Here is a 26,459-nt window from a genome sequence, read left to right as displayed (position 1 = left end):
CGCGCCACGGAACATTGAAATCTTGTTTCCCTTTAGTCGTCCAGCGTGAAATTTTCTATTTTTTTGCGTGTGATTTGCGTGAATTCTAATTGATATCGTTACCTTCCCCCTTCAAAAAGAAGAAAAGAAATTTGTTTGAATGTGGACAGGTGTTGGAGTATCAACTTAACAGTGGCCCAACTGCTCAAGATGCCTTGAAAGCATTTCCCCTTTAGTTCAATTGTCCATTTGTAGTCAGAATTAAACACAATCGGCCGAAAGATAGCCATGGATTCTCATCATTGGGCGTCGTCTTTCGATACAAGGTAACAGACGAATGGCGCCGCCCGTTTGTTTGTTGAACGCTATCTGGGTATTGCCCTCAATCTGAGGTCAAACGGTAGCAGATGGTGAAAAGCGATCTGCTTGATTATGCATGACCCGTTTGATATCGCCGTGTTAAGGGAAACGCTGACGTGTGCCAGCGCCGGAACCACCTGTTTTATGATTCAGTTTTGATTTGATCTTTTCTTTTCAAAAATATTCCGCCGCATTTCGTTCAAAATGCGTTTGGAAAAGTACGCAATGTTATTTCGATATCGTCACAGTTGATTTATCTTGTTGCATTTTTTTTTTGTTTTGTTTTCTCGTGGCGATATAGCCTATCGATTTTTGTTTTGCCGATTTGTCGGTCGATTTGTGTGTCTCCCTGTGTGCGGATGTTTGCCCCAAGTTGAACTTGATCGATAAAAGGTGTAGTCCCGGAGTCGAGCTCTCCCCTTCCCATTCTCCAGTTCGCTTGCGAGTCGCTGTTGATCACAAATAGGGAGAGCGTCATTTCCTGTCTCATCCTCTACGTTGCTTTTTAGTCGTGATTATATTCACGTTTCCCCCTTTTTTTTTTCGTTGGCTCGTGCCTCCATTTTCAGAAGCTACTTGTTGTATTCGCCTCTTGATTTTATCTTCTGCATCGGACGGGGTATTAAGTAAATTGTTAGTTCCCGCAAGATTTCTAACGGAGATTTATCAAGTGACCGTCTTTTTCCTACTGTTTGAGAAGGTGTCACATGATAAATGATCCATCGCCCACTCCTGATTTGTAGTTTAGATGAACATTTCGAAAACTTAAGGGGGTATCATCTACCGTTCCAGTACAAAGCCAATGGAAATCGAAGAGAAAAATTTGTGTGTCTGTCTGTTGAAGCCGATCGTCTTGTAAATGCGATATGATTTTCTGGATGGCAGTCGAAGGGCCATAGTAAAATGTCATGTCTTCTGGCTAACGAAATCAATCATCCACGACAATGACAATGGCGACTCGCAAAGGCGGATCAACTTTCTCCTACTTTTTTTTTTTCTCGATGCTATCGTGCGTCATCTCCGATTAGATCTAGACGCCAATCTCTTGCTATTGATGTCCTCTGAAATCCCTAAATAGAGGGGACGAGCAGAAAAATAAAATATAGATGGATGAAAAAGTAACGTGGGAGAAGAGCCAGTGGGTGCCGACATAATCACCTGCTGATCCACTCCCTGAACAAAAAAAAAAATGATGTATTTATATTAAAAGCGAGATCAATCGGGCTGATGTTTACTTCTCGTTAGAAAGAAAAAAAAATCAATGTTCTATACTGTTTATCTAAGCATGAGGCGAGGTCTCAGCTGATGTCGGAAGTCCATCCTTGTGTATTTTTTCATTGTACCATATGAAGCCTCTTCCGCCTTTTTTTTGTGTCCATGTTTCATCGTTGCCTTATCGATCGTTTTCGTAGAAACTGGCTTGCATATTATCTCTAGTATATAACATAACGTAGCGAAACTCGCCATGGGAGATAATCAACAACTAGGAATCGAAGTTGCTGGAGGGGGGAGGAGAACAGTTGGCTAACAAATCCACAAATGGGCGTGAAAGAGAACAGTCAATCGATGGTAAAACACACGACCGTGAGATTAGCTCAGCGACTCGACGCAACAAGTGGCACCTGTACGTCTCCTTGATACATAAAACCTTAGATTTTTTTTTTCCTCTAACTGCATTTCTATAATTAAACTTTGTTTTGCGATGCAGACACGTAGGGTACAATAATAAAACTTCATGTTAAGGCCAAAAATGCATTTCCCGCGGCACCGTGATCCGCGTACTGCTTTCAAGATCCGCAGCCAAAGGACATGGGGACTATTTTAAAATGCGTGGGTCCCATCCTAGGTGATATGGAGGGGGGGGGGGGGCAAAGAAGAAGATCAATACGGAAAGGCAGGAAAGATTATTCCACCTTTGAAAAGGCAACCGTCTTTCTTGGAACGACAGTGAAAGCTGTATTATTTCGTTCGTTCGCACATCGCCTAGTTTTCAAACTGTACGAAGCTATTCTAGCAATCACGTTGGCCCCACTGTTTTTGCTGTGCCAAACAGGAGACGAAATGCTTTTGAATTTCGCCTTTATTTTGTTCTTGTTGGGGGTGCTCGTGCGTGTCCTTTCACATACCACGGTTGCGTTTACATAAACATCGGTTGGCCTCACACAAAAGCTGGCGATGCTTTTCTTTTGCCTTTGTTGATAGTCTACAGGGCTTCCATGTTAGTGAGTAAGTAGTTGGCCATACACGGGAATTGTCTACTTGGGATAGCCCACGCTGGATACCTGAGCATCTTTACTGTTGTACTTGTGCCATCTCTTGTGCAATGCCATCGCATTTACAACAGTTTTGAGCAAGACATAAATCATAGAAAGGGAGTTAGGGAGCAAGGAACTTTACTATTGGCTGTAGCCACTCAGACACGGGAATTTTCTTTTTGTGTGTGTGTGTGTGTGTGCTGACAGAGAAAAGCCAAAGATGAGTTTCATCATCTTTTATACACGTTACTATGTATCTATTTTTTATGAGGCTTTTGTATTTCGGCGAAATCCTCCTACGTGCAGCGATGCGTGTGTATTTTACCATTGTAGCCCATTGTACTCCATCCAATCGGATTGGAATTGGTTGATATAGTATTGGTCCCGCCCTATGTGCTACGCATACGTACATGTAGCTGGTCTATAAAAAAAAGGGGGGGGGGGACAGAATGAGAAAGAATTGCTGGGGCACATCCATCTTTTTTTTTTTTCAGACGGAAGGAGAGGCAACTTGTAGCCCAGCGATCGATTTCCATTTTCAACCCTAAACATTTTTTTTCTCTCTTTTTTTTATTTACGTCTTTTCTTTATGATTAGCTTTATCGACTATCTATATACGGTCACTTGCCATTCCTCCGCTGATTCCGATCAGACTTGTCAATCGATTTCCAATGGCCAACTTTGCATGGTTGCCTTTTGGTGCTCTTCTCAAAATGATCCGATTGCTCCCCATCTTTTTTTCATCCGTCATTTGCTCTTAGTTGCAACTTTGAAAATGTTACTAACTCAGCGTATTTTCATCTTTTTTTTTTTTTTTTTGTAATTAGATCGTCGGAGCGTCGAGCCGGAGACGTGGAAGTGATTGCCGCTTACCTGCACAAATGGCGCTGCCTGGATTCGCTGAGCAACTCGTTGCTGCGGCGTCTCGCCTCCGCCGCTTACCTCGAGGATCTCGACGACGGCGTCACACGTAATCATTGCCAACGTCCTACTTCTTTTTTTTTTAAACAACAACTGCAAATTTATTACTGATTAGCCTAACGTTTTTTTTTTATGCATTTGGTTATAGTTTATCGACAAGGCGACCGCGGGACCAACTGGTATTTCATCCTCAGCGGCGAAGTCGTCATGACCACGTGTAGCGACCGCAGTGACACCAAGGACACCAGTAGCAGTTTCCGCCATGTAAGTCCATTTTAAAAAAATAATAATCTATTTTTATTTCTATACTCGTTTACTCGACCGAAAATGGCCTTTTACGTAAAAGCAAAAGGATCTTTTTTTTTTCTTTTGCGTTTCTATACAAATGTCAGGCAGTCAGGGAAAGAAAAACATGAGCAAGTGAATGTTAAAAAGAATTTTAACAGGCTCCAAAAAAAAAAAAAAAAAAAAATGGCGGATACGTTGAAATTGACGAGTTCTTGCATCTTTGCGTCAACGTGCCGAGCAACGGCTCGTCGGTCTTAGATATTCTCTCCCCCTTTTCCTTGTGTTTGCCGATGCGCTGATTGTTTACCTGCTCTCCTATCCCATCCCGAAAGTTCCGCCCTTTTTCTCGTTTTAGTTCGCCCACGCCGATTTTTTCAAATATCATCTAAAAAACGTTCTCTTTGTGTGACACACACACACACAAAAATCCAGGGCGTTCGTATGAAATAAAAGGACTATCTATTTCCCATTCGGTTGGGATTTCGTTATTGACATTGCGGCGGAAGCGAAAGTCGCGTCATTTATTCAATTCAACCTCCTTCTCTTTCGCCCGGCTTTTTATTAATTTTTTTTTTCAACGTGAATTCATTACTGCCATTCGTCGTGTGCGATAGCCATTACAAACATCTGGCGTTGACCTTTGCGCAATTGTGTCCCATGTGCATCGTTATCGTTATAATGGCTTTATTATTTGTGTTTGATGAGTCCTGGTGCGGAGCCATTCAACCAGTTTAATTATTCAGTTGATTTATTGTAAGAGGCGATCGGCTGCTATTTTATTTTGCCTGACGTTCACGTGCATTTCGTACGCAAGTTTTCATATCAGCTGACAGACAGATGAACAAACTCAAGTAACATTTACGTTGGTGAATTATTCCATCTTGTGCCTTACTTCTCCAAGATCGGCGGCGTTGCCCCGTTCAATTCCAAGAGCTGGCGCATTGTAAACACGTTATTGTTTGATGGGTTCGGGACTGTGCGCGTTCAGCCAGTGTGTTGACCTATAACCCCCCATCTATTCATCCATGAAAAGTTGATGAACGGCAAAAAGGGGTTTGAAACTCGCGCAAGTTTTTTAGCTGCAGCCTTCAAAGAGACCTTTATGCGTCTGTCTCTTTATACGTCTACGATGTAGACGCAACGAAAGAAACTAAAACAGCCTAATCTTTCGTACATTTGAAATCATTTCTAAATCTCGTCGAAATATCAATTATTCCGCGGCATTTTTTCTTTGACGTTGTTTTATTATTAGCATTCAAGTAGAACAGCCAATTGAATTTGAACTTAATCATGTTTTAAAGAACCCGCCGTGTTGTATGCCACTGTCTCCCTTTTGCTATTCGCCTAAGTGAATCGAGCTTCCATTAGCTATTCGCGCGAGTGTCTTTGCACCAAAAAAGAAAATGAGTGCGCACTTTAGGCGATTGGCAAAAAAAAAAACTGGGCTTGAGTGAATATTCCTTTGTTGCCTTTCTGGCATTTTGCCTTTTAAACTTGTATTTTTTGTTTGCGAAATGTTTGGGGGAGGGATGTTGCCTTGCGTGGGTCGTGCGTTTTCTTTACGGGCGTGCAAAGGGAAATAGTCAAGCGAACTCTGGAGCCAATTACGGGGGTCTCGCATGAGCTAATAAATTCAATCTCATTTGAAACTTTGATCGCTTCCACCCTCTTGTCGTCTTTTGCTGTTCCATTCAATTGCGCTTGATAAATGGCCTTCGGCGAATTTTGCGCCAGTACGGACTACCACTCTCTCTCTCTCTCTTTGAATCAACCGTTTGTCTTTGCTTTACCGACTCTGCATTCTAGAGAAGAAAAAGAAATACTAAGTCGATTTGATGGCACTTTTAGTTCCTTTTTTTTTTTTTTTTTTTTATCTTCTCCTTTCGCCCTGATCCGGTTAGAAAGCAGAACTAAAAACATCCTGCACAAACACGTTACGTCCTTTTTTATTTCTATGGAAGAAGTCTATTGTCATTGCCAAAAAGTGTCCAGTGTGATGCAATTTCCTTATGGTAGGACAACATGATGGACTGCGCTCTTCCGCCCTTTTCGAATCGGGCCGTTTAATTTGAAACTGGACCTTTTACCTCTTTTTTGAACACACACACACACACAAAAAAAAATAGCGAACGAATCGAAAATTTTCATCATCCACTCGTCGATGCTACTCTCTGACAAATAGCAATGTCGTGTGTTTTTCCGCATAGCATCTCCTCGCCCGTGCAAAGGCAATTTCAGATAGGATCTTGTCGTCCATTTGAACTGTGTTTTGACGATCGATGCGGACCGGCGGAAACGACACAAACCGTTTGCAAAGAGCGGGGGGGGGGGGGGTATACAAAATCAAACGGATGGAAAGAATCAATAGACCCCCCCCCCCCCCCCCCTCTCGCACCACTTCTCGAAGAGGTGGTGCCACCGGAGTCTACGGTAAACAGCAGAACGTTGAAACCAGAACGGACCTCATTCCGCCGCTGCAATGCCTTCCGCCTTTATTTTGTTTCTTTTCATTCTACCGACAGTGGTGATTTTTTTTTTTCCCACTTCTTTTACGGGGTATGGCTTAGTCGACAATAAATGCAACACGCATTCACCAGGCCGTTGTGGCTTTCATCTAACGATTTGCTTTGTTCGATTTTCTTTTTTTTTAAGGGAAAAAGAAAAAGTGTCGAGTCTTACGCACATGACATCCAACAAAGCGAATAAAGACAAGTGGTGGATTATTTATTGTCGTTTAAGTTTTTTCCTTTTTTTTTTTTTTTTTGGCAATGAAAAGTCTCGAAGGGGGACGAAACTCTTGAAATCTCTTTTTTTTTTTCCAAGACAAAAAGAAGAAAACGGCTCGTGTGCTCACGTTTTGTTGCAGTTCAATTCTTCCGCTTTTGTGCGTTTCTTTCGAGCCTTTTTATTTTCTTCGATCAATTTCCTCGTTTCTTTTTTTTTTTATTTTTGCAATTGATTGGAACACGGCCATTGGCCTGCATCCATTTTTATGCGTAAACCCAATAGCCGCAACGAGGTCATGCAGTCGCTATCCCACCTCAGTTGTACAGTTTTCGTTCGTTCGGGAAAGGATCCCCCCGCGTGAAATGACATTTCCCCCATGGGTTTGGCCATTATTACCGACATCGATCGATCCGCCAACTACAACTCACACCTTGTCGTTCTAAAAAAAAAAAAAAAAAACCTTTTGCGACGCCCATTAAATTCAGCCGCTGCGGGAACTACCCGCGTGAATGGGCCCAACTTGAATACCTAACCCTTTTACACTTTTTCCCCCTTTTCGTTGTCTAAATTATTATTTATGAGTATATCATTTTGGTTTTATAGTTTTCCTTTTTTTTTATTTCCCCTCTATACATGTAATAGCATTAGATCACGCTCTCAGCTGCGTTCCTAGCGTGAATCGACACTTTCGTGACCATTTGCCGACTGCCAGCCTTTTTTTTTTTTTTTTCTTTTCATTCTCCCCTCATCGGCCTTTCTTCGCCTCCTCTCTCTGTGTTAAGCTATTTTTATTTGTTTTCGCTTGCATCTGGCCTTTTGTTTTGCTACTTCGGTCGGACTCGCGTGTTGCTGTGGTTGCAGCCGACGCCTATGTGCCGTGTCATGTGACCGTGTTGGATAATAGTTACCCAGGTGACGACAGGCTCACACAACACACACACACAGGACATTCTATGTCAAGTGTACCGTCGACTCTAGACGTGGGCCCGTTGACTCGATCGTGCAACAATCGTGTGTTGTCTTCCCCCTTTTTTTATTATTATTTTCGGAGTCACCGGGTAAAACCATCGGGCACACTCAGAAATTCGAAAATGAGAGTTTGCGCGTGTGAGTGATGTGTAGCCGAACGGAAATTTGGTGCTATTCCGCTCCAGAAAGTAGGACAGCATCCTTAAAAAGGAAAAAATAAATTGTTTGCCCAGCGTGTTCGCGCCGTTTGAAAACGTGAAACGCCATCGATCCAAGCAACCGGAGTCATATGTGTGCGTAGCGCGTGATATGCTAAAGTTCTCTCTTTTCTCAGGAAGTGGATGCAGGAAGATGGGATGTATTTTTTTTTATATAGCTTTTAATGACCGACGACGCTGAAAGAAAAAAAAAGAAAAGTGAAGTGTCTCCAACGAGCAAACAGATTTCCAACACTTTTCCCTAGACGTTTCTTGTCTCGGCTTTTGTGATACGCTACATGTAAATATTTCAAGCGGACAGGCAAAGAAAAAAACAAACATTAAAGGACCGGGAGGGAAGTAGTCAATATCGACTGGCACCGAGACGTCCAAAATGTCAATTTACCAAACATTGATCCATTTCCCTGTCTGTCGATTCAGCTTTTGTTGGGTAGCGCCTCGCAAAGTGGGTCTACTACGCCAAGAAAAATAGGGAAACCGATGGAGCAAATGTTGCCCTGGCGTGGCATTTATCATTGCAATCGGCCTGACCTCCTAGCCGTACGTTTTCTATTTTAAATGAATCACTTGTTTGTGAATGACTTTCGTGTCGTACGCTATTTGTTTTTTCACTCCAAACAAACATGTCTGCCGTCGTAAAGGGACAGCTCATCGGTTATCTTTATCGCCATCTTGTTTTATGTGAGGTCCGTGTCCACAAATGTCCCACTACAATTATTTCGTGTGTGACACATCATCAACGCGTGACGCCGTTCTTTAACTAGCACAGCTCACACACACACAGACACACCCCGTGGTCTGTTGATAAACGTGTACATATTTGTATGCGCAGCAGGGCCCGTAGTTGTGTTGTCTAGCCGTTAGATTAGCTCAGCAGATAACGTCGAAAGAATGATCAAGTTTAGGTAATTATCAAGTCAATTTTGTTTTATAACCCACATATTGAGGACGACCTGTCCGTTGTGTGTTAAGAACAATAAAAGTTTTGGATTTCCTATCCTTTTTTGTTACGTGCCATCGTTCGATGGATTGTTGCCGGAATGAGGTACACCCCTGAGCCCCTATTTGTTGGCGCTCGTAATTCGATCGCGTGATCCGCATCCGCAATAGAACCGACATGGGGATTTGGGCCGACAATTCGATCCGACTCCGTGTTTACTTTCGTCTTCGTTTTTTTTTTCCTTTTTTGTTTTTTAAAGAGCGATAAAGCAGTGGCTAAAAGTTTGCCAATTATTTCGCTAATAAACTCAAATTTGATTCATTTTTTGAAAGAACTTTTGGCCCATGTTTGTTGTTCCATGTTTGCACAAACGGGACGAAACTTTGTGAAAGGGTGTTCCGCTTAATGGGCTGAAGTTAATTTGATTTTCATACATTGCGATACAACATACTTTAACAATTGAGTCTTTGTACGCAGAATGCTGGTTGGAATTGTAATTGGGTGCGGGGATGTTTTCGGCGGAAGAAGCGCCAGCGTGAAACTGATGGACCGGCACTAATTATAATGGGTGGACGTACACTAGAATAACCCCCGCGTGATTGGATTTCGTCCGTCCCGCACTCTCGTTGGCCCACTCATCCACCACCAATGTTTCCTGTGTGTATACACCGTGTTAACTTAACCACCATCCCAATGATGATACGTTAGGATGGATAAAATAGAGACGAGAGAGAGCAAAAAGAAACGAGATGTGATAACGAACGTGTCCCGCATCGCATTCTGTACGTGAGCTTTGCACTTGAATGGAAAATGTGCTCCGACATTAGCGCCGACGTTGAACGGAAAGACGTCAAAAATACTTAATTGCGTCGATTGTCAATAGCGAATGGATTGGCCTTGGCGCATCAATCGAATGCTCCTTGTATGTAAATTAGCGTGAAAGTGTTTGCCTTTGATGTGCACGTTGTCTTGACTTCGATTTGCGTACGCGATAAGAGCTCCTATCCGTTCGAAAGACATGTCGTTTTATTTTTATATTTCTATTTCATCCAAACTCAATTTCGCTGCTAAAAGCATCGATCGTAGACTTTTATTTTTAAAGATTATTCCATTTGCTCGCAACTTCTCCTCTTTCAAAAACAAAACAAGAAAAAAAATAATATTTAACATCTGCTTCTCTATTACACCCTTCCTCTTGCTGTCAACTCCACTTGGTGGATGTATTTAATTATCCGCAGCTCGTGCAGCTCAGCCGCACTGACAACTTTTTCCGAACGGACGAATCCTGAAATTTTTTTTTCTTTCTTTCTTTCTAAACCAAGTCGTCGAAATGATGGTATAATAAGGCACAGCTCTCATATTGCAAAAACTTGGTGTTGCTTTCGATCCCTCCCCACCCCCCAAAAAAAAATAAAAAGAGAGGGTCTAGACTGTGTGTATGAGCAGACGTCTCTTCTCATGCATGTAAAACCATATCCCTTATAGCACAGTATGCGGTTGTACACACTCATCCGGGCGGGACTGTTAACCGCTCATTTTGACTCGTCCTTTTTCTTCGCCTTCAAAACGGAACGAAAAAAATCAAAAAGATAAGAATTTTTTCCCGCCGATGTTTGCATGGCTGACAGCCGCTGTGACTGAGAGGTTCACGATCTGCTTTCTGGCGAGGGTATGAGGGCAGGAAAAAGTTTGTTGCAATAACTTTTTATGTGTGCGTGAGCAGGAAATGGTGAAGTAAAGAACTCTATTTACTTTTTTTTTTTTTACTTCCTGTCTGGGAAATGAAATGAAAATCTGAATTTCGATGAATCTTTTATAGCGAGTTGCTACTTTCGATAGATCTTTTTAAAAGATTTGTGTGAGAATGTGGGATGGATTTCTTTGGAAAGGGAAAAAACCTGTGTGATGTGTGCGTGTGTGTTCACCCTGATATTTGAACGCGCCATATTTTTTCGGTGCTGAAATTTTACTTGTTTGACGCTTCGCCGAGCGTTATATATCCCGAGACAGGCTCCTCATCGATCGGCTCAGTATTTTTTGTTGTTGTTGTTGTTGTTGCCGTTCGCGCGGCTGCTGTGTTGTTTGCTCAAACTACGAAATTGGTTTCTGTGTTGTTGCATACATTAAAAATAGAGTAGGAAAAAGGCTATGCGACATGATCGTCGAATGCGAAAACAGCTGGCGTTAGGGTGGCCGTAGCTTCGGATGTATAATGGAGAGGATGCACGACGATTTTATAAGTGAAAAGTTTTCATCTGCACGCATTCGCAATTGAACCAAAAATCGAATTGGGTAATGGTGCGTTAAAAGGTAGGAAAGAAAATCTCTCGGTAGTTTTTACTGATGCACGTAGTAGCAAACGGTCCTAAATATAGTTTTGAAACAAGAAAAGAAAAACGTTTTTTGGAATCGCGCTCCGTCATTCTGACGCATCCTTTGCGCTTACAGCGCATGAAAAGCGAAAAGAAACGAGGAGGAGCTAGTTAGCCATTGACTATTATGGGCTAACCTATAAAAAAAAAAACTGGTGACATAGGGTTCTTTTATGAAATTGCACGTCCGCCAGATGAGTTCTTCTCTATACTTTTTTTTTCCCCTCTTCCTTTCCATCCGCCTTTAAAAAAAAGAAATCATGTAGAGCTACTGTATAATCTGTTGCCGCTTTTTACGGATTCGATTACCTCGCGGTAGTCGGTTAGCGTAAGCGACTTTGCTTCGGCCGCATTGAACCGAAATGTCTCGTACGAAATTGGGGCTTAGATGGTAGACGTTCATTCTATTCACTAGATGGGGAAAAGTAAAAAATAGAAAAAAGAAATATTATTAGGTGAATCCGGATAGAATTGGAGATGCGATAGATGAGAGAGGGAACGGTCTGGGCTAAACAAGAAGACAAAAAAAAAAAAATGGGTACACAACATCAACAACAGGAGCCGAAAGATGACGTCGTCCATGTCGTCATAATTGGGACGTCTTTTCTTCTATTCGATGGCGGAGCGATGGTCGATTCGCATCCATTTGTTCCTTTCACTTCCTGCTGCTACTCGAGCAACAGCGTTTTGTATTCCGTCTACAGCCCTCCATCATTTTATCAAGTCCCCGCTCACCCTGTTTTATTGAAATTTGAATCCAAAGTCTGCCTCCTTGTTCCCCCCCGTTATATCTCTCATGTTCCATTTTCGTTGCGTCATTCTTTATATTTTTATTTATTGTTGTAATATTTACTTAAACGTCGGAACATTTGTTTACCTTCCCACTTTGTCTCATGCTAAGTTCAGAACCCATCGCTGACGCAATCCCTTATTTTTAGTTATTTTTCATTTCAACCAATTGGGTTCATCTAAAAAAAAAAAAAAAAAAAAATGCGTGAAATGGAGAAAGAAAAACGACAGTGAATATCGACGAGAAATAGCATTGATTAAAAATGCGCAGTTTTGATACGAATCGCACCCAGCTGTGCTCATCAAAATATTCATGAACTCTTTGTTTCGATTGCCTGTTGCAAAACATCATTTTTGCGCCCGAATGCTTTCAATCAAATCTTCACCTGTTCTTCTCTTTCTTTTTCCTTATTCAAATTATATTTTTTAAAACTCCCTACTTAAAAAAAAAAAATAGAAAGAAATTAAATACCTATTTTTTATTTTCAAATAGCATTCGTCGAATAATGGACCTTCACCATCATCCTCTTCGTCGTCGTGTTCGCCTCTGACATCGGCAGCGACTTATAGTCGACGGTTGCTCGGACGCGGCAGTTGGTTCGGTGATTCGGTTCTCGACGATTCGCCGCGCGATGCCACCGCTTCCACCCGCGGCCCGTGCAAGTTGTTGCGCGTCGAACAGCGTGACTTCCGCTCACTATGGCAGGTAAGGCCGAAACAACCCAGTTTTTTATAAGCCGTATATTGTTATTCTTTATTCCGCCGTCTATAAGTTAACGATGGCTCGTGTATAACGAAATACGTCGTTATATCCATGACGAAAAGAAGAAGAAGAAAAAAAAGGGGGGGGGGGGAGATGCGCTTTTTTTTTTGTTGTTGTTGGTAGATTGATGATCCGTACCGGAATAATGCCTGGGCAACTGTCGTTTGTTGTTGCTCTCGGCTTGAAAATAAAAAATAAAAAAATACAAGGCAGGCGATAGTAACAACAACATTGACGTCGTTTGGCCTGGCCTCCTTTCTAATGGGTTATAGCCTGGCTCCTTAGAGAGAGAGAGAGAAGAGGTAAAAGGACTTGATGCGAATCATCACTATATGTCGTATTGCATATGGACCACTGCGAAAAAGGGCCGGATATAAGACACACACATACGATGACGGTCGGTGTGTGTGTGTGTGTGAGAGGTCTATATGGAAGGGGAAAGACATCGATCGGTGCGTCTGTAAGGGCAACTAGCAGAACAAAGGGAAAACTAAAAGGAAAAAAAACAAACAATTGCATAAGAATTATAAGCAAGCCGTAGCATTATACATAGACAGAATTACTTGCTCTTTCTACAAGCAAAAAAAGAAAAATGGCAAATCTGATTGGATCGATATTTCAATACGATTTTTGGCAATAACGTCCGTGTATTAAATGTAATATCATCCTAATTTTCTCGATCCGCCCAACGATGACGGCCATCGACGGATGACGTCACGTATGGTTGATGGAGGGCCTATGTATGTTGCCAGCCGTCGTGCGCAATGACAGCCAATAACAAAGAGTCTTCAGCTATTGGCGAAAAAAAAAAAAAAGAAAAGACTATCAAAATCAGCAGCTTTACATAGTGGCCATTTAACCGACAGCTGCCACATTTCTTTTTTGTTGAACAAGTCGTTCCGTCCACATGTTATTCGGCCGTCTGCTATATGTAGAGGGGCTACGGAAAAGACCGGACTTTTGCTATTCGTCGTGTTTTTTTGGCAGACTCGAGGATGACAGGTTGACAACACGTGGTTCGCATATAGACGACACTTTTTCTTTTCTGCGTAGGTCCCCCCCCCCCCCCCCCCTTTTTACTCGGAACATGTTTCAGCTGGATCTCATTTGTTTGGTTCGAGGGATAGAGACGCGTCATGTTTAAGAGGGAAGTAACTGGGCACGAGTGAACTGTGCCACCCGTCGTTTTTTTTTTTGTCCAAGTCAGCCGGAAGTTTTTTCCACCATCCGTTGCATACACAAAAAAAAAAATCGAAGTTACACTGAAAAAAAAAAAAAAAGAGAACGAAAAAATCTTTTCTTTGCTCAGTGGAGCAATTCGCTTCTTTTTTTTTCCCTTTTCCAGTTTGTCTGTAACCGGGCAAAAAAAAAAAAAAAAAGAAACAAAGCCGGCGCATCCAGGGAGGGGGGGGGGGTCTAAAAGGAGAGACAGCCGTTAGCAGTTGTTTTGTGCATACTCGCACACAACTATACGTAGAGCTATATAGAAAACAGACGGTTATATGACCTATATGTCAAGTGCTGGACCATATGGTGGCCACCTTTTTTTTTTTGCCCGTGTGTATTTGTCTGTACAAAATAAAAGGGGGGCATTTATCTCCCCCCTTTTCGAGTTAAAGTTGAAAAAAGAAAAATTTAAGTCGTTTTCAAAGTCGGTAGGAATGTTCAATCAAAATGGATCGGGTACTCACGTAAGGTGGGATTCGTGGGAAATTGATGGTAGTCGGACGGATCGCTATCGGAAACGTGTAAAAATGCAACGGTCGTCCATTTTGGCCGCCATTAAGGAACGAGGCGACTAGCACCGACTGGCCAAGCGTTTTTTTTTTGTCCGTCTTCGAACGGATCATTTTTCACTTGTTCATTTCACTGTATTATTATTACTATCATTATTATGGTTGGGTGGGGTGGTGGGGGACGTTTAAGAGAGCGCGATTGGCTGAAATGGAATCGAATAACCCAAAAGCAAAGATGGCATCCGTAAAAAGCAGCACGTGATTTTCTTCTTCCCTATCCCCCTCTTTTTTTTTTTTTTTATTTAACAACAGTTATAAGAAGAGGAAGGGGGGCAACTCCATCAGTTAGGAATCAATGGATGTTTTTCATTTTTGAAAAATAGGGAGGAAAACTAGGCAGGGAAAGAGAAAAAGAAAGAGCGTGGCGGTGTCGAATTCTCCGTGTGATTGTATTTCCTTCTCTCTCTCTCGAAAAAAGCAGTTCCGCTTTGTGTCATCCATTTTAATGTTGAAAACTTTCCCCCCCTCCCCTCCGCACAACCACCCGATCTCTCTATCCCCCTGAGAAAGCGCTCGTCTTGGTCCCTCGTTACGTTAAACGCAACAGCTTTGAAGAGAGGCCATCAAGTGTTGAGCCGACGAGAAGAAGAGGTTCAGTCGAGAGTAGTCGAGCCGAGTTGCAACAAGTGTCCCATCCACCCACTTTTTTTTTTTGTCTCTCCCGCCCGCAACAACTGCCCAGCAGTTTCTTGTTCCAAGAAAAAAGCGGGACCCGAAAATTGTGTTGGCGTTTACACACATCGATCTTTTCCCTGTGTACATGTGCGTGGACCATCAATCGAAATGACGAGTGACGATTTATTGATGGAGTCGGTCCCGATGGACCGTCTGTCCAGTTGCTCGCTGGACAGCGTTATCGGCTACTTGGATGAACTTTTGGGCAGGAAAGACGAGACAGTCGATGAGACAGCCATGCGATCCCCATTTCCGATGCTGTGCGACGTGAAGGATGAGACGATCGGCCGCGTTAAGTTGAGCTCGGATCGCGTTCGATCCAATTTCGCGGACGAAGAATGCGCCCAACGAGTGATGGACTTGTCTTTTGCATCCGTCTACGAAATGCCTTCGTCGTCGAATGTCGGCCATTCGATGGTGATGCCCGTCCGATCGGTTATTGGATGTCAAAAAGTGATGACCGTCCTCAGCGAATCGCACGATGCGCCCGAATCGCTGGACAGCGGAGTTGAAAGTAACAAGTCCGACGACGAGTGTCAGACCAACGGCGGCCATTCGCCCGTCGCATGCTGCGCCAGTTTGGGCGATAAAGGTCGCAATTACGCCATCCCGTTGCATCAACACGATTATCAGAATTTGATCAGCTGCTCGCCGTTGCAGCAGCAGCAGCAACGTCGGCCGGCCCGCCGCAATCATTCGACAGCGTCATCCAACTGTCGAACGGGTCGAACCAATCGAAACCGTCAAGATGGTCCGATTGGCAACGTTCACGATCAGAAGCCGATGAAAGACGATAAATTCTACGAGATCTGCTTGGGTCATTTGTGTTTGCAAATGGAAGCCGGAAACAGCCAGGCCGGAACTGGACTCGGCTTTGATCGATGGATCTCGATTTTCTCGTTGCAGAAACACCAGGACGAGCTCATTCAACTGTCGGGCAGCCCGTCTTCTCCGTCCGCTTCGTCGCCGGCCAATCACCGCAAACACAGTCATCATCATCAACCGCAATCTCATCAGCCAGGTGGCAAAAGGCAATCGCAACGGCATCACAGCACCGGTGGCATCAGCAGTCGTCAAGGATCGCAAGAAAACAACAACTGTAAGTTCATTTTTCACGATTCTTTTTAAGTTTTATGGAGAAAAAAAATTCTGATTTGAGTGGAGAAGCTTTTTAAGAAATTAGTTTGAAGAAAATATGAGATAGAAAATAAGGAGAGAGAAAAAAAAAAGAAAAGAAAATCCTGTTCTGATATGAAGAAAGATAAGAAGCTTAGAATAGGATACCTATTATGAGCCGGATAACACAGGTCCTTGGATATATCTACTCTATTCTTTTCGAACTTGTTTTTTTGTTCGCTGTGTGTGGCTGTGTAGACCAAAGAGGCTGATTGCCTTTCTTTACGTTTTATTATTTCTTCAAGAAAGAACAATGGTCGTATTTCTTTTTATTGAGGATACAGGCCCCTATATATATATATATAGGAAAGAACCCACCCGCATGATTGTGGTTGGATGATTTACTGATATTTTTTGACTCTTTTTCATTGGGACGTTCTACAGTTCCAATGGCTTCACAGAAAAAGAATGGAATCTTTTCTTCATTTGTCGTTCTCTTCGTTATGGACTTTGTGTGTGAAACAGACAAGGGTGGCCTTAACGAACACGGGGACACACCCTTGCAGCATATAACCCACCTCTAGTGGCTGGTCCATGACGTTTCCCCTTCTCCGCTTCTTTTCCTTTTCTTCCTAATAATCAACACAGGATTTTGAGTTTTTCTCCTTTTTTTTTATTAATGCTTAGATGTTTGATTGGTTAGTTGATGACGATGCAAGACGATCGTGTTATAAGGAGTAAAGGGGGAGGGAGGGGAGAGTTGGGTAAGCAACCGAGCGTAGTAAATTGAGTCATCATGGCGTCAAGACAAGTCATCTTCATCCATATGTACACCGTTACACTGTACGTATCTCGTACCCGGCAGGTTCCCCTTATTACGTTGGCCCAATGGGTGTCTTTAATAATGACGTATACTCCCGCCCCTCCTTCTGCGACGGACGCAAGGAACTTAATATCTCGCCTTTTTGGAAAACGATTAAACATTGAGATTGAATGTATCACATTTTGCGTTTCATTTAGAAATAGAGCTAGTGGCAGAAGTTGGAAGAGCCATGACAATAATCCGGATTTCAAACCCAAAAAAAAATGAGGAGGGTGGGCGTAGAAAATGTTTGATTTCATCGTGTGGGTTGACTCGATATTTCTAAGAATTTGACAGTCTCAATCAAAAGTTCTCAAATGAGTAGTAGGTTGCTGAAACTTCTGGTGAGGAAAATGACAACGAAGAGGACCCTTAGTTTCCGAATCACAAAAGACGGTTGAGTTTGACATGATACGCACGTACACGCCCCTTTCGATCTCAATGCACTTTTCTTAGTTTGTTTTGTTTTGTTTTTTTTCTTCTTCTTCTTCTTCTCATTTCCTCTACGAAGCGGAAGGGCATCGTCTGAAAACAGAGTACAACATCCGAGTAGGCAAACAAAACAAGAGGGACAACATGAGACAATGCGATAGATCTCGTGGCCTATTATGTTATAAGAACATCGGGTTTTCTTTTTTTTTTTTTTTTTTCGCTTGAATCTGAGAACTCGATCGTGAGAAAATCAAAGAGCTAAAAAAAAACTAAAACAAAGATACTCAAAAGAGAAAACAATCAGTTGTGAAAAGAAAAAGCTTTGCACAGTTTTTTTTATTGCAGGTAATACCGAAGTTTCACACAGAGAAATGGCCAATCAGTACGTTCGAAACGGAGCTTTTTAGTGCAGGTGTGTGCGTGTCTAATTATGGGAGGATCAAAACCAGTAGCCGTTGGGACGGCGATCTATTTTTTTTCCTCTTTTTTTTTTTACTAGTACTTTCCTGTCGTGATTCTTTAATGAAATAGCGGTGACGCCCTGGACGAGTGCGACCAGCCGCGAAGCTGGAAAAAGCGGGGCACCACACCCACACTGATATTATATACATCAATAAAAGAAAATGGTGGGCTCTGGCTGAGAGCATGGATAGATACTACCCTACTTTAGTTTTTTTTTTTTTTTTTTTTTTTTTCTTTTTTCCTTTTATTCTTCTTCTTTCCATATGGACTTGGCTTGTTGTTCTGGTTTATTTATGAAGGAAACTGGAATCCGCAATAAAGGCCATTTTTCCTTCTTCCTTTGTTGAGATTGGGTTCAACGAGTCTGACAGTCGCTAAGGAAAACTAGACGCAAAGCATAACTTGTGAACGTTTAATCACACAACCTCCTTTTTTCAAATACATTTTGTGTGATTTAACCGTTTTCTTTTTATTGACGAAAAACACTTCCGGCTCTCAGTGGGGCCGTCGTTGGAAATCTCGTGTTTCAGACAACTTCGATCCTCTTTAATAAATTGCGTTCGGTTGTTGTTTTTTTTTTTTCTCTACGCAACTTTCGCGGTTTCAATTGGCCCTACCCGTTTTTTTTTTTCTCTCTTTCATTTTCTTTTTAACGAATTCAGCCACTTCCTGAAGAACGACCCTAAGTTCTCAACTGGCAACTTGTCAACTAACTTATGTCAACTGCGCGGAAACAGTGTACACATAAGAGAAAAGCCCAAATCGATAGAGGCCAAAAGGAAAAAATAAATAGAAAGAGCTTTTGAAATCGTGACTCGTTCTCAAAATTCCTGCCCCCTCATTTCTCACTTCCGATCAACTTCAGGCCACTAAATCAAAAGCAGACTTTTATTTATAGAACCACTTTTCATCGCTTGAAATAATAATAAGAATCAATCAAGCAAACAAAGAGTGTTGTCTTTCATTTTTTTTTTTAAAGCAATATTATTCAATTATAAGCAATTGGCTTAGCGAACTGATGGTTGACAATAATAAAAAAAAGAAAAGGCCGCACCCACGTTACAAGCGTGGGATGTCAAACGGTCAGCTGAAACATCATTGATTGTCCCATCCGTTTGAATAATTTCTTCATCTAATTGTCGGGGAAAAAAAAACGGTGACATTTTGTAGAACTCCCGCACGATGTATTGACCGCGTGACTGAATCGATTCGAAATCCTCCTCTCTATTTTGGATATTATTACGTCAAATGTGGTGAATGTATAAACGAACGATGTATGCAAAGTTTTCCTTTGATCTTTGTGTACAACGCCCAGAGTCGGTCATACGCACCAGCTCAGTTTGGACTTGGTGGACCGGCTGCCCAGCAACGAGAAATTTGATCATGCATCTCTTAGATGAAGAAAACAAATATTGCAATAATAATTTTATTTTTTTTTTTTTTATGCTCTTTTTTTTTCTTTAGCTAATAACGGAAGGAGTAGTTCGACGTCCGGCGGATTGAGTATCCCTTCTAGGGAGCCGTCGCTGGCCGACGCGAATATCAACAGCACCAAATCGCCGTCGCCACAGCGCCAGGAGCGAAATGCGTCCGTTGTCAGCGCGACGGCCGTCGATGGCGGTGCGACGACGGCCAGTGGAAACGGACGCAGCAATCCTTCGCCACCGAGCAACGCTCAGCAAACAACGGCTCCTGCCGGCCAACCGACCGGTCAAACGGGACCCAACAGCAATCAAATCGCCCAACTTACTTTGGTAAGTGCAATCAAAATCTGTTTTTTTTTATGTGATTTTCGATTTGTTTATTCTCGTTTTAGTCGCCTAGCGAACGCGCCATGATGATGGGCAAAGTGCTGAAAACACTGATCCTGGCGTCGTCGTCGGCCTCGCCCGCCTCGGCCTTGATTCGCGACCGTAAAGTGCCCGGCCGAGGGACCGTCCGCCACTGTCTTGTCGGAACGGAAATGGTCGACTGGCTCCTCGGGCTCAGCCCCGAAGTCCACAGCCGAGCTCAAGCGTCCGCCATGTGGCAGGTCCTGCTGGACGAACAAGTCATCTTGGCCCGTAAGTGAAATGAAAAATCCCTTCACACTTCTTACATCTTGTTTGCTCACAACTAATTCAATCGTTGGCTTTTTTTTTTTTTACTGCTGCCAGTTTCGAAGGAGCACCAGTTCAAAGACAAGTTTGTCTTCTACCGGTTCCACGACGATGCCGAAGGTCGTGGAGATGGTCCAGCCGGCCGAAAACCCAACGCTGACGTCGTCCGCGACGCCCAACAGAAGAAGGACGAAGTGATCTCGACGCTGACTCAACTGGCGCCCGATGCCGTCCTCAAAGCGATTCTCAGAAAACCGTAAGTATTATTAGATTTTGAACCCCCTGTCCGCGCACGAATGACGCTCGCAATGTCACTAACACAAACATCGTTAAACAGGACTCACGACCGGTCTCCGGACGACTTGGAGATCATCTACGAGGAGTTGGTGCACATCAGGGCCTTGTCTCACCTGTCCACTACCGTCAAACGAGAGTTGGCCAATATCATCGTCTTTGAATCGCATCCGCGAGCGGAAACCGTCCGTAAGTCTTCGTTTACCCTCTGTCGTGTCTCACGTCGGTCCAATCCTCTTTACCCGAACTGCCCGCAAAAAAAAAGGTTCACACGCAATTCTGACTCGATTTTTTTTTTTTTTTTTTTTTTTGCGATCCATCCGCAGTGTTTAATCAAGGAGACGAAGGTACGTCGTGGTACGTCATCCTGAAAGGTTCTGTCAACGTCGTTATCCACGGAAAGGGCGTCGTCACTACACTGCAGGACGGAGACGATTTCGGCCAGTTGGCCCTCATCAACAACGCGCCGAGGTAAGAAAAATTTAAGTCAATGTTTGTTTTGTTTCTGAAGCCTTCCGCGGGCACAAAGTTTTGTGGAAAGCGGAGAGCGACAATGATGGATCATTTTCGATTAAATAATCTGGCGGCCATAACGAGCCTCAGGCAGTCTAGCGTACGGACGAGAAGCGAAACATTTTCAGTTCGTCGGGACCAAACTTTTCACCATGAAAGCCTTTCTTTTTATTATAGATTTGATTTCCATGAATCTTATTAGAAATGTCTGACAATCAATCCGCAGATAGTCTTTATGCCCCCAAGTTCCGTTTGATCCGAAGAAATGGGGCCTGCCATCAACCAAGTCATAGGACAGTCCTCGCCCATTGACTGTCACCCCAGCAGCTCAAACTCTATTCGAGATGGCCCTCTTGCGATGATTGTTAGATAGCTAAGAATAAAACGAATGTGACGCTTGGGAGGAACGGCCTTCCCGTTTTTGATCATCATCATCATCATCACTGATTGATCATCTACGATCCACAGCGCCCCATCCACTGCAACCGGCCAGATAAACATAGCCACCAGTACTGTGTTTGGCTTATACAGTGTCGTTACGATGGCCGGCCTCCTTTTCCGCCCGTTTCTCATTTTCCGCTTTACGGTCGGTCTAGTTTCTAACACAAGGGACCGCGGGGAGGGTAACGGGGGAAAACGAAAAGAAGATGGGCAATATGGATCTGCCGGAATAGCCCTGTCACGAACGTGATCGTGAGTCCGCTTATATCCGGAAACAAACGATCGAGCTCTTGCCATTATGGATTGAAGCAGAAGAAATGAAAAAAAAAGGGAAAATTAAGACAATTGGAAAGAGAGCAGGGGAACGAAAAGCGAAAATGGTGTGGGTTTCTATGCTCCCGAACCATCGGATGCTATTTTTCGTACAAGTTGGCCCCCACTCACTTGGCACACTATTTTTGACCCCCGCGACGACTCGAGTGAGCGAACCCACGCATCCATCAAAATGGAACTCACTTACCAAATGATAGCCCTGCAGTCAAAAATAAAAACGAAACACAATTTGTGAACACCGGCACGCGGATCTGCCGAGTCCCGCAGGCGGCATGTGAGGAACGCAGTAGTTTTATTACGTTCGGGAAAAAAAAAAGAAGAGAAAGAAAAATGAGCGGAGTACACAATAGATCGATAATAGGCTGACCAGTTTGCACACATTACTGAGTTTTTTGTGTGTGTGTCGGACGTGTGCACGTTGACCCCGTTATGACTAGAAGGATAGATGGCGAGGGATACGTTGCATCATCGGGCCGCACCCGCGAGAGTATGGCGTATTTTCAATTCTATTCAATGCGAATTCTTCCCGTCTAATGGAATGGATTTTTGCCAGCAAAAAAAAAAAAAAAAAAAACGGTTATTGATGTATGGTATGTCTGCATAATATTCATTGGTAGATTGTGTGTATGTGGCTCCATCTGGACGGTGGAAATCTTGTTCAAATTGGATATCGGTTTACGAAATAAGAATTTTTTTTTTTTTTTCCTGGTTGCAGGGCTGCAACAATCATCACAAGGGAAGACGGCTGTCAATTCCTGCGCGTCGACAAGGACGACTTCAACCGAATCCTGCGCGACGTTGAGGCTAACACGGTCCGGCTCAAGGAGCACGGACGCGACGTCCTCGTCCTCGAGAAGGTCAGCGCCAATCCCAGCGCTGCCCATCGACATTCCGCCTCGTCGCACTACAAGTAAGGGGATGGAAAACTTCAAGACGCACTTATTTTTTTATCATTTATTTTTTTTTTATTTTACTGGACATGGTCTCAGGATGACACGTGGCATTCTCTTGACATTCTTTTAATTAATTCATTTTTTTAACGTACGCGCAGGTACACGGTGATGGCCGGCATGCCGCAGAAGATGCTGGAGCATTTGCTGGAAACGCGATTGGACGCGAGGCATCTCAGCGCTCGAGACGAGGATATCATCCGGCCCTACTCGTCGGCCACTGACATGTTCCTCGATGACTTCCTCTTGACGCACATTATGTTCATGCCGACGCATCAGCTCATCACGGAGCTTATGAGAAAATATCGGATCGAGTCGCCAACGCAAGATAAGGAGTTCGTCGTGGCCAGCAAATCGCGCGTCGTCAATTTCGTTTACCAGTGGGTTACCAGCATCCGGGATCCTGTCTTCGACGAGACCATCACACACTCCTTTTTCGAGGTACGTTTTTATTACGATTGCTTATTTTTTAAAGCCATGCGCGTTAAGATACCCCCTTTAGTGGCCGTCTGGCCAAACATGCCCGCCACACGTCTTTGTACCGAATCCCCTTGCCTGTCCTTTATCAAGTGCCATCATAATGGCTGGCTTGTGAATTTCGATTATTATGCAAGTAACGTTCGTGTCTGTGGGGATCTTTAAATACTGGACCGAAATGGCATTGTCCGTTCCCCCCCACCCTCTCGTGCACCTGCCCTTTGGGGTTAACAAACGAGGGATATAAGAAAATAGGAAAGTGATTATCGGTGTAACCCACACCATTCGAAGTACTGAACTGTTTGACGCCCTCGGGCTTTCTGTGGCTAGCTCCAATGATTAGTGTGGAAACGAGGGGCCACAAACGCCCAAAGACTCTGGTCTGACGTAATCATCGTGAACAATAGCTCATCCGGGTTGCTGTTTTTGTCCACCACCATTGCCTGGCTAAGTCGATGGGACTTTTATTGATTATTTTCTTTTGTTTCTATTTTTTTTTTCTTCTTGCGTGTCCCAAAATGAATAGCAATTGCACAGCGAGGTCCATGCTGACGCCCGACTCTACCACACGCTGAGAGAAGAGGCCGCCATGCTGGATCACGTTCAGGAGCTACTAGGTAAAAAAAAAAAAAAAAAAAAAAAAAAAAAAAAATTAAAAGGCGATTACTTAATTAGATCGAATACTAAAACTCGTCCGTGTCTTGTTTTATTATTTTCTGTTTTGAAGGAGAGTACCGTGCGGCCAGACAACAGGGTGGATCGTTGGCGACATTAACGTGGACGTTGCCTGCCGGAGGGCAATCGGTCGTCCTGTTTTCCGCGGTCAACGCGGCAGCCACAGCTGCTGCAGCCGCTAGCAACAGGAAGAACAGTGGAGAATCGAGCGCAGCCAGTGCCTTTAGCTTGGAGAAGCGACGCCCTATCCGCGCCGACGACGACAGTAATGATTTTTTTTTTGTTTGTTTGTTAGCGTTCCGTTGAACGAAATCTCAAGATCACGCTTTTTTACTCGTTTGACAGTCATCTTCCGGGTGTACTGCGCCGACCATACTTATTGCACGTTGCGGCAACCCGTCAATGCCACGGCAGAGACCATTAAACTCAACGCCGCCGACAAGTTGGGCCTACGCCACGAGGAACTTGTGTTGGCTGAAATCAAATCCAATGGTACATTTGAATTCAGAATTTTTTTTTTTTAGGGGGATGGTTTGATTAATTGTTTTGTTAATGCGCAGGTGAGAAGTCGGTGATTAGCGATACAGAGGTTAGCATTGCCACTTGCTTGTCCATCAACGGACGCATTTTCGTTTCACCTAAAGACCACCTCGACGCCATGGTATGTTCGTTATGCAAAAATAAATTCCACTTTTTAATTGAATTAAGAATTTAAAAAAAAAAATGTGTTTATTTGTTCCGCGCCATGATGACATCATGAAGACGGTGCTGCCCGACCAGGAAGGACCTTCCGACGGGACGTGTAACGAGCTGGAAATGTTTAGCACGCGAGAGTTAGCTTATTACATCACGCTGATCGATTGGGATCTTTTCTGCTCTGTTCACGAGGTAACCACTTGGCCATTTTGTGTCGCTGCATTCTCGTATTGATTGATGGCGCTAACCAATCAGCTGATTAAACTTTTTCGATTCAAAACTTAATTCTCTCTGATGTAGTATGAACTTTTGTACCACGTCGCTGGAGCGCAACCCTTCCGCAAGATCAAGTCCAACTTGGATTTATTTTTACGCCGTTTCAATGAAATCCAATACTGGGTCGTCACCGAGATCTGTCTGGCCAACACTTTGGGGAAAAGAGTCCAGCTGTTACGCAAATTCATCAAATTGGCCGCTTAGTAAGCAATCGTTTGTGATTCGTTTATGTTCGTTTGCTTAACCGTGGGTATCTTGTGTGCTTCTCTTTCAAGTTGCAAAGAGTTCCAGAACTTGAACGCTTTCTTTGCGCTCGTCATGGGTCTGAGTAACGTGGCCGTCAGTCGATTGACTCAGACCTGGGAACGTCTTCCGTCCAAGGTAAATTTCAGTTAACTTTGATTCTTAACTTGAAATTTCATTGAACATTTTCTATCGGTTAGTTGAGGAAAATGTTTAACGAGTTTGACGGTTTAATCGAACCATCACGCAATCACCGGGCATACCGGATCGCTGTGGGGAAACTCCAGCCACCCATTCTTCCCTTCATGCCTTTACTTTTGAAAGGTGCGTCCGACTTATTTATTGTATAATTTAACAAAACGTTGACTGTTCAATCTCCTCTTTTTTTTTTTTTGATCGATCGTGTGACAGATATGACCTTCACTCACGAGGGCAACCGGACTCTACTGGACAGCGCTGGACTGATCAATTTCGAGAAGATGCACATGCTGGCTCAAACTATGCGGACTCTTCGCTACTGCCGAAGTCGGCAACTACGTAACTTTTTTTTTCATTTTTTTTTTTTGTTATCGATTGAACCACCCAAAGATCATCATTTCTAAGCATTTTTTTTTTATTTCTTTCTTTTTAGTGCTGCAACCGCCAACTCCGCGTAGCGAGCAGGAAGTGCGCAACTACATTCGTAATTTAAGGGTCGTTGATAATCAACGCATCTTGACCGGCCTCTCACAGCGACTCGAGCCGAAACGGGCCTGAATCCTTTTGAAAGCACATCACCACGCAGCCTACTATTATTTACTCCCAGAATTCCGTCAAAAGAAAGGTGACTGTTTTTTTTTTTTCAAACTAGTAGATAGATGAAAAAGAGGATACTAATTGGACAGACATTTTTTTGCACAAAACGCTTACATCTTTCCTTTGCCTCTATCTCTCCGATTGTGTTTCCAAAGTCCGAATTGCGATACGTTCTACGCACATCATTCTTTCTATAGGCGTCCTGATTATTCTATTTTTGCTATAAATCTTACATCAAAACATATTTCTACTATTTTATCAAAAAAAAACAAAAAAACATAAATATATATATACATTTATCAAAGATATCATCATGCCCTTTCCTATCCAGATCCCTGTGTGTGAATTTGCCTCCATTTTTATGCTAGGCGTGTTTGTTACATTCTTTATCATTGTTCTCTCAGTCCACACCGTTTTAGCGCAAGTTTAAAGAGGCCTGCGGACGTCAAAAACTGTTAATTAGGCCTATATCTTGGTTTTGAGAATGCTAGTGAAAAATCTATGCCCATTCCGAGTTCATTTGTCGTTTACGTTTTATAGAGCCAGTTCAAATTTGCGCCTTGTTGTGGTACGTCTTCATCAACCAATCTTATTCATCAACGTCCAAATTATAATCCATGTTCCCTATATAAACTTATCTTGTGACACTTTTGTATTATTTCAATTTCGAGTCTTGGCCATCCTGATCTTGAAAAGGGGAAAATATATATATATATATGTTTCAATCATAATTGCTTGGCAAT

General features: G+C 43.1%; 1 protein-coding gene across 4 annotated transcripts; it reads left to right on the top strand.

The window, feature by feature from the left end:
* Positions 1-152: 152 nt before the first annotated feature.
* LOC130704074 (rap guanine nucleotide exchange factor 4-like) lies at positions 153-26,447 on the top strand. Of its 4 annotated transcripts, XM_059496354.1 has the most exons (22): positions 153-305; positions 3,422-3,564; positions 3,664-3,779; positions 12,312-12,524; positions 15,959-16,151; positions 19,389-19,678; positions 19,741-19,987; positions 20,081-20,279; positions 20,361-20,506; positions 20,644-20,788; positions 22,320-22,514; positions 22,656-22,995; positions 23,558-23,648; positions 23,759-23,971; positions 24,052-24,198; positions 24,267-24,367; positions 24,469-24,594; positions 24,703-24,881; positions 24,954-25,059; positions 25,122-25,245; positions 25,333-25,458; positions 25,553-26,447. In XM_059496354.1, the coding sequence occupies exons 1-22, from the start codon at positions 268-270 to the stop codon at positions 25,675-25,677; spliced, it is 3,603 nt and encodes a 1,200-aa protein (XP_059352337.1). In that variant the 5' UTR covers positions 153-267; the 3' UTR covers positions 25,678-26,447. The 4 variants fall into 4 exon arrangements, with proteins under 4 accessions (XP_059352337.1, XP_059352338.1, XP_059352336.1 ...); XM_059496355.1 differs by lacking the exons at positions 153-305; positions 3,422-3,564; positions 3,664-3,779 and adding an exon at positions 8,101-8,257; XM_059496353.1 differs by lacking the exons at positions 153-305; positions 3,422-3,564; positions 3,664-3,779; positions 12,312-12,524 and having other exon boundaries at positions 15,004-16,151; positions 25,333-25,446.
* The last annotated feature ends 12 nt before the right edge of the window (positions 26,448-26,459 follow it).

This window comes from Daphnia carinata, chromosome 7 (genome assembly GCF_022539665.2).
Source record: "Daphnia carinata strain CSIRO-1 chromosome 7, CSIRO_AGI_Dcar_HiC_V3, whole genome shotgun sequence".
NCBI classification, from domain to species: Eukaryota; Metazoa; Arthropoda; class Branchiopoda; order Diplostraca; family Daphniidae; genus Daphnia; species Daphnia carinata.
This window is presented reverse-complemented; position numbering and strand designations above follow the sequence as displayed.

Bases quoted from the DNA above. Each gene is read 5' to 3' on its own strand.
- LOC130704074 (XM_057525558.2), top strand. From the start codon at position 15,161: ATGACGAGTGACGATTTATTGATGGAGTCGGTCCCGATGGACCGTCTG. The intron at 20,507-20,643 runs GTAAGTCTTCGT...ATCCATCCGCAG, and splicing joins TCCGCGAGCGGAAACCGTCC to TGTTTAATCAAGGAGACGAA. The intron at 22,996-23,557 runs GTACGTTTTTAT...CAAAATGAATAG, and splicing joins TCACACACTCCTTTTTCGAG to CAATTGCACAGCGAGGTCCA.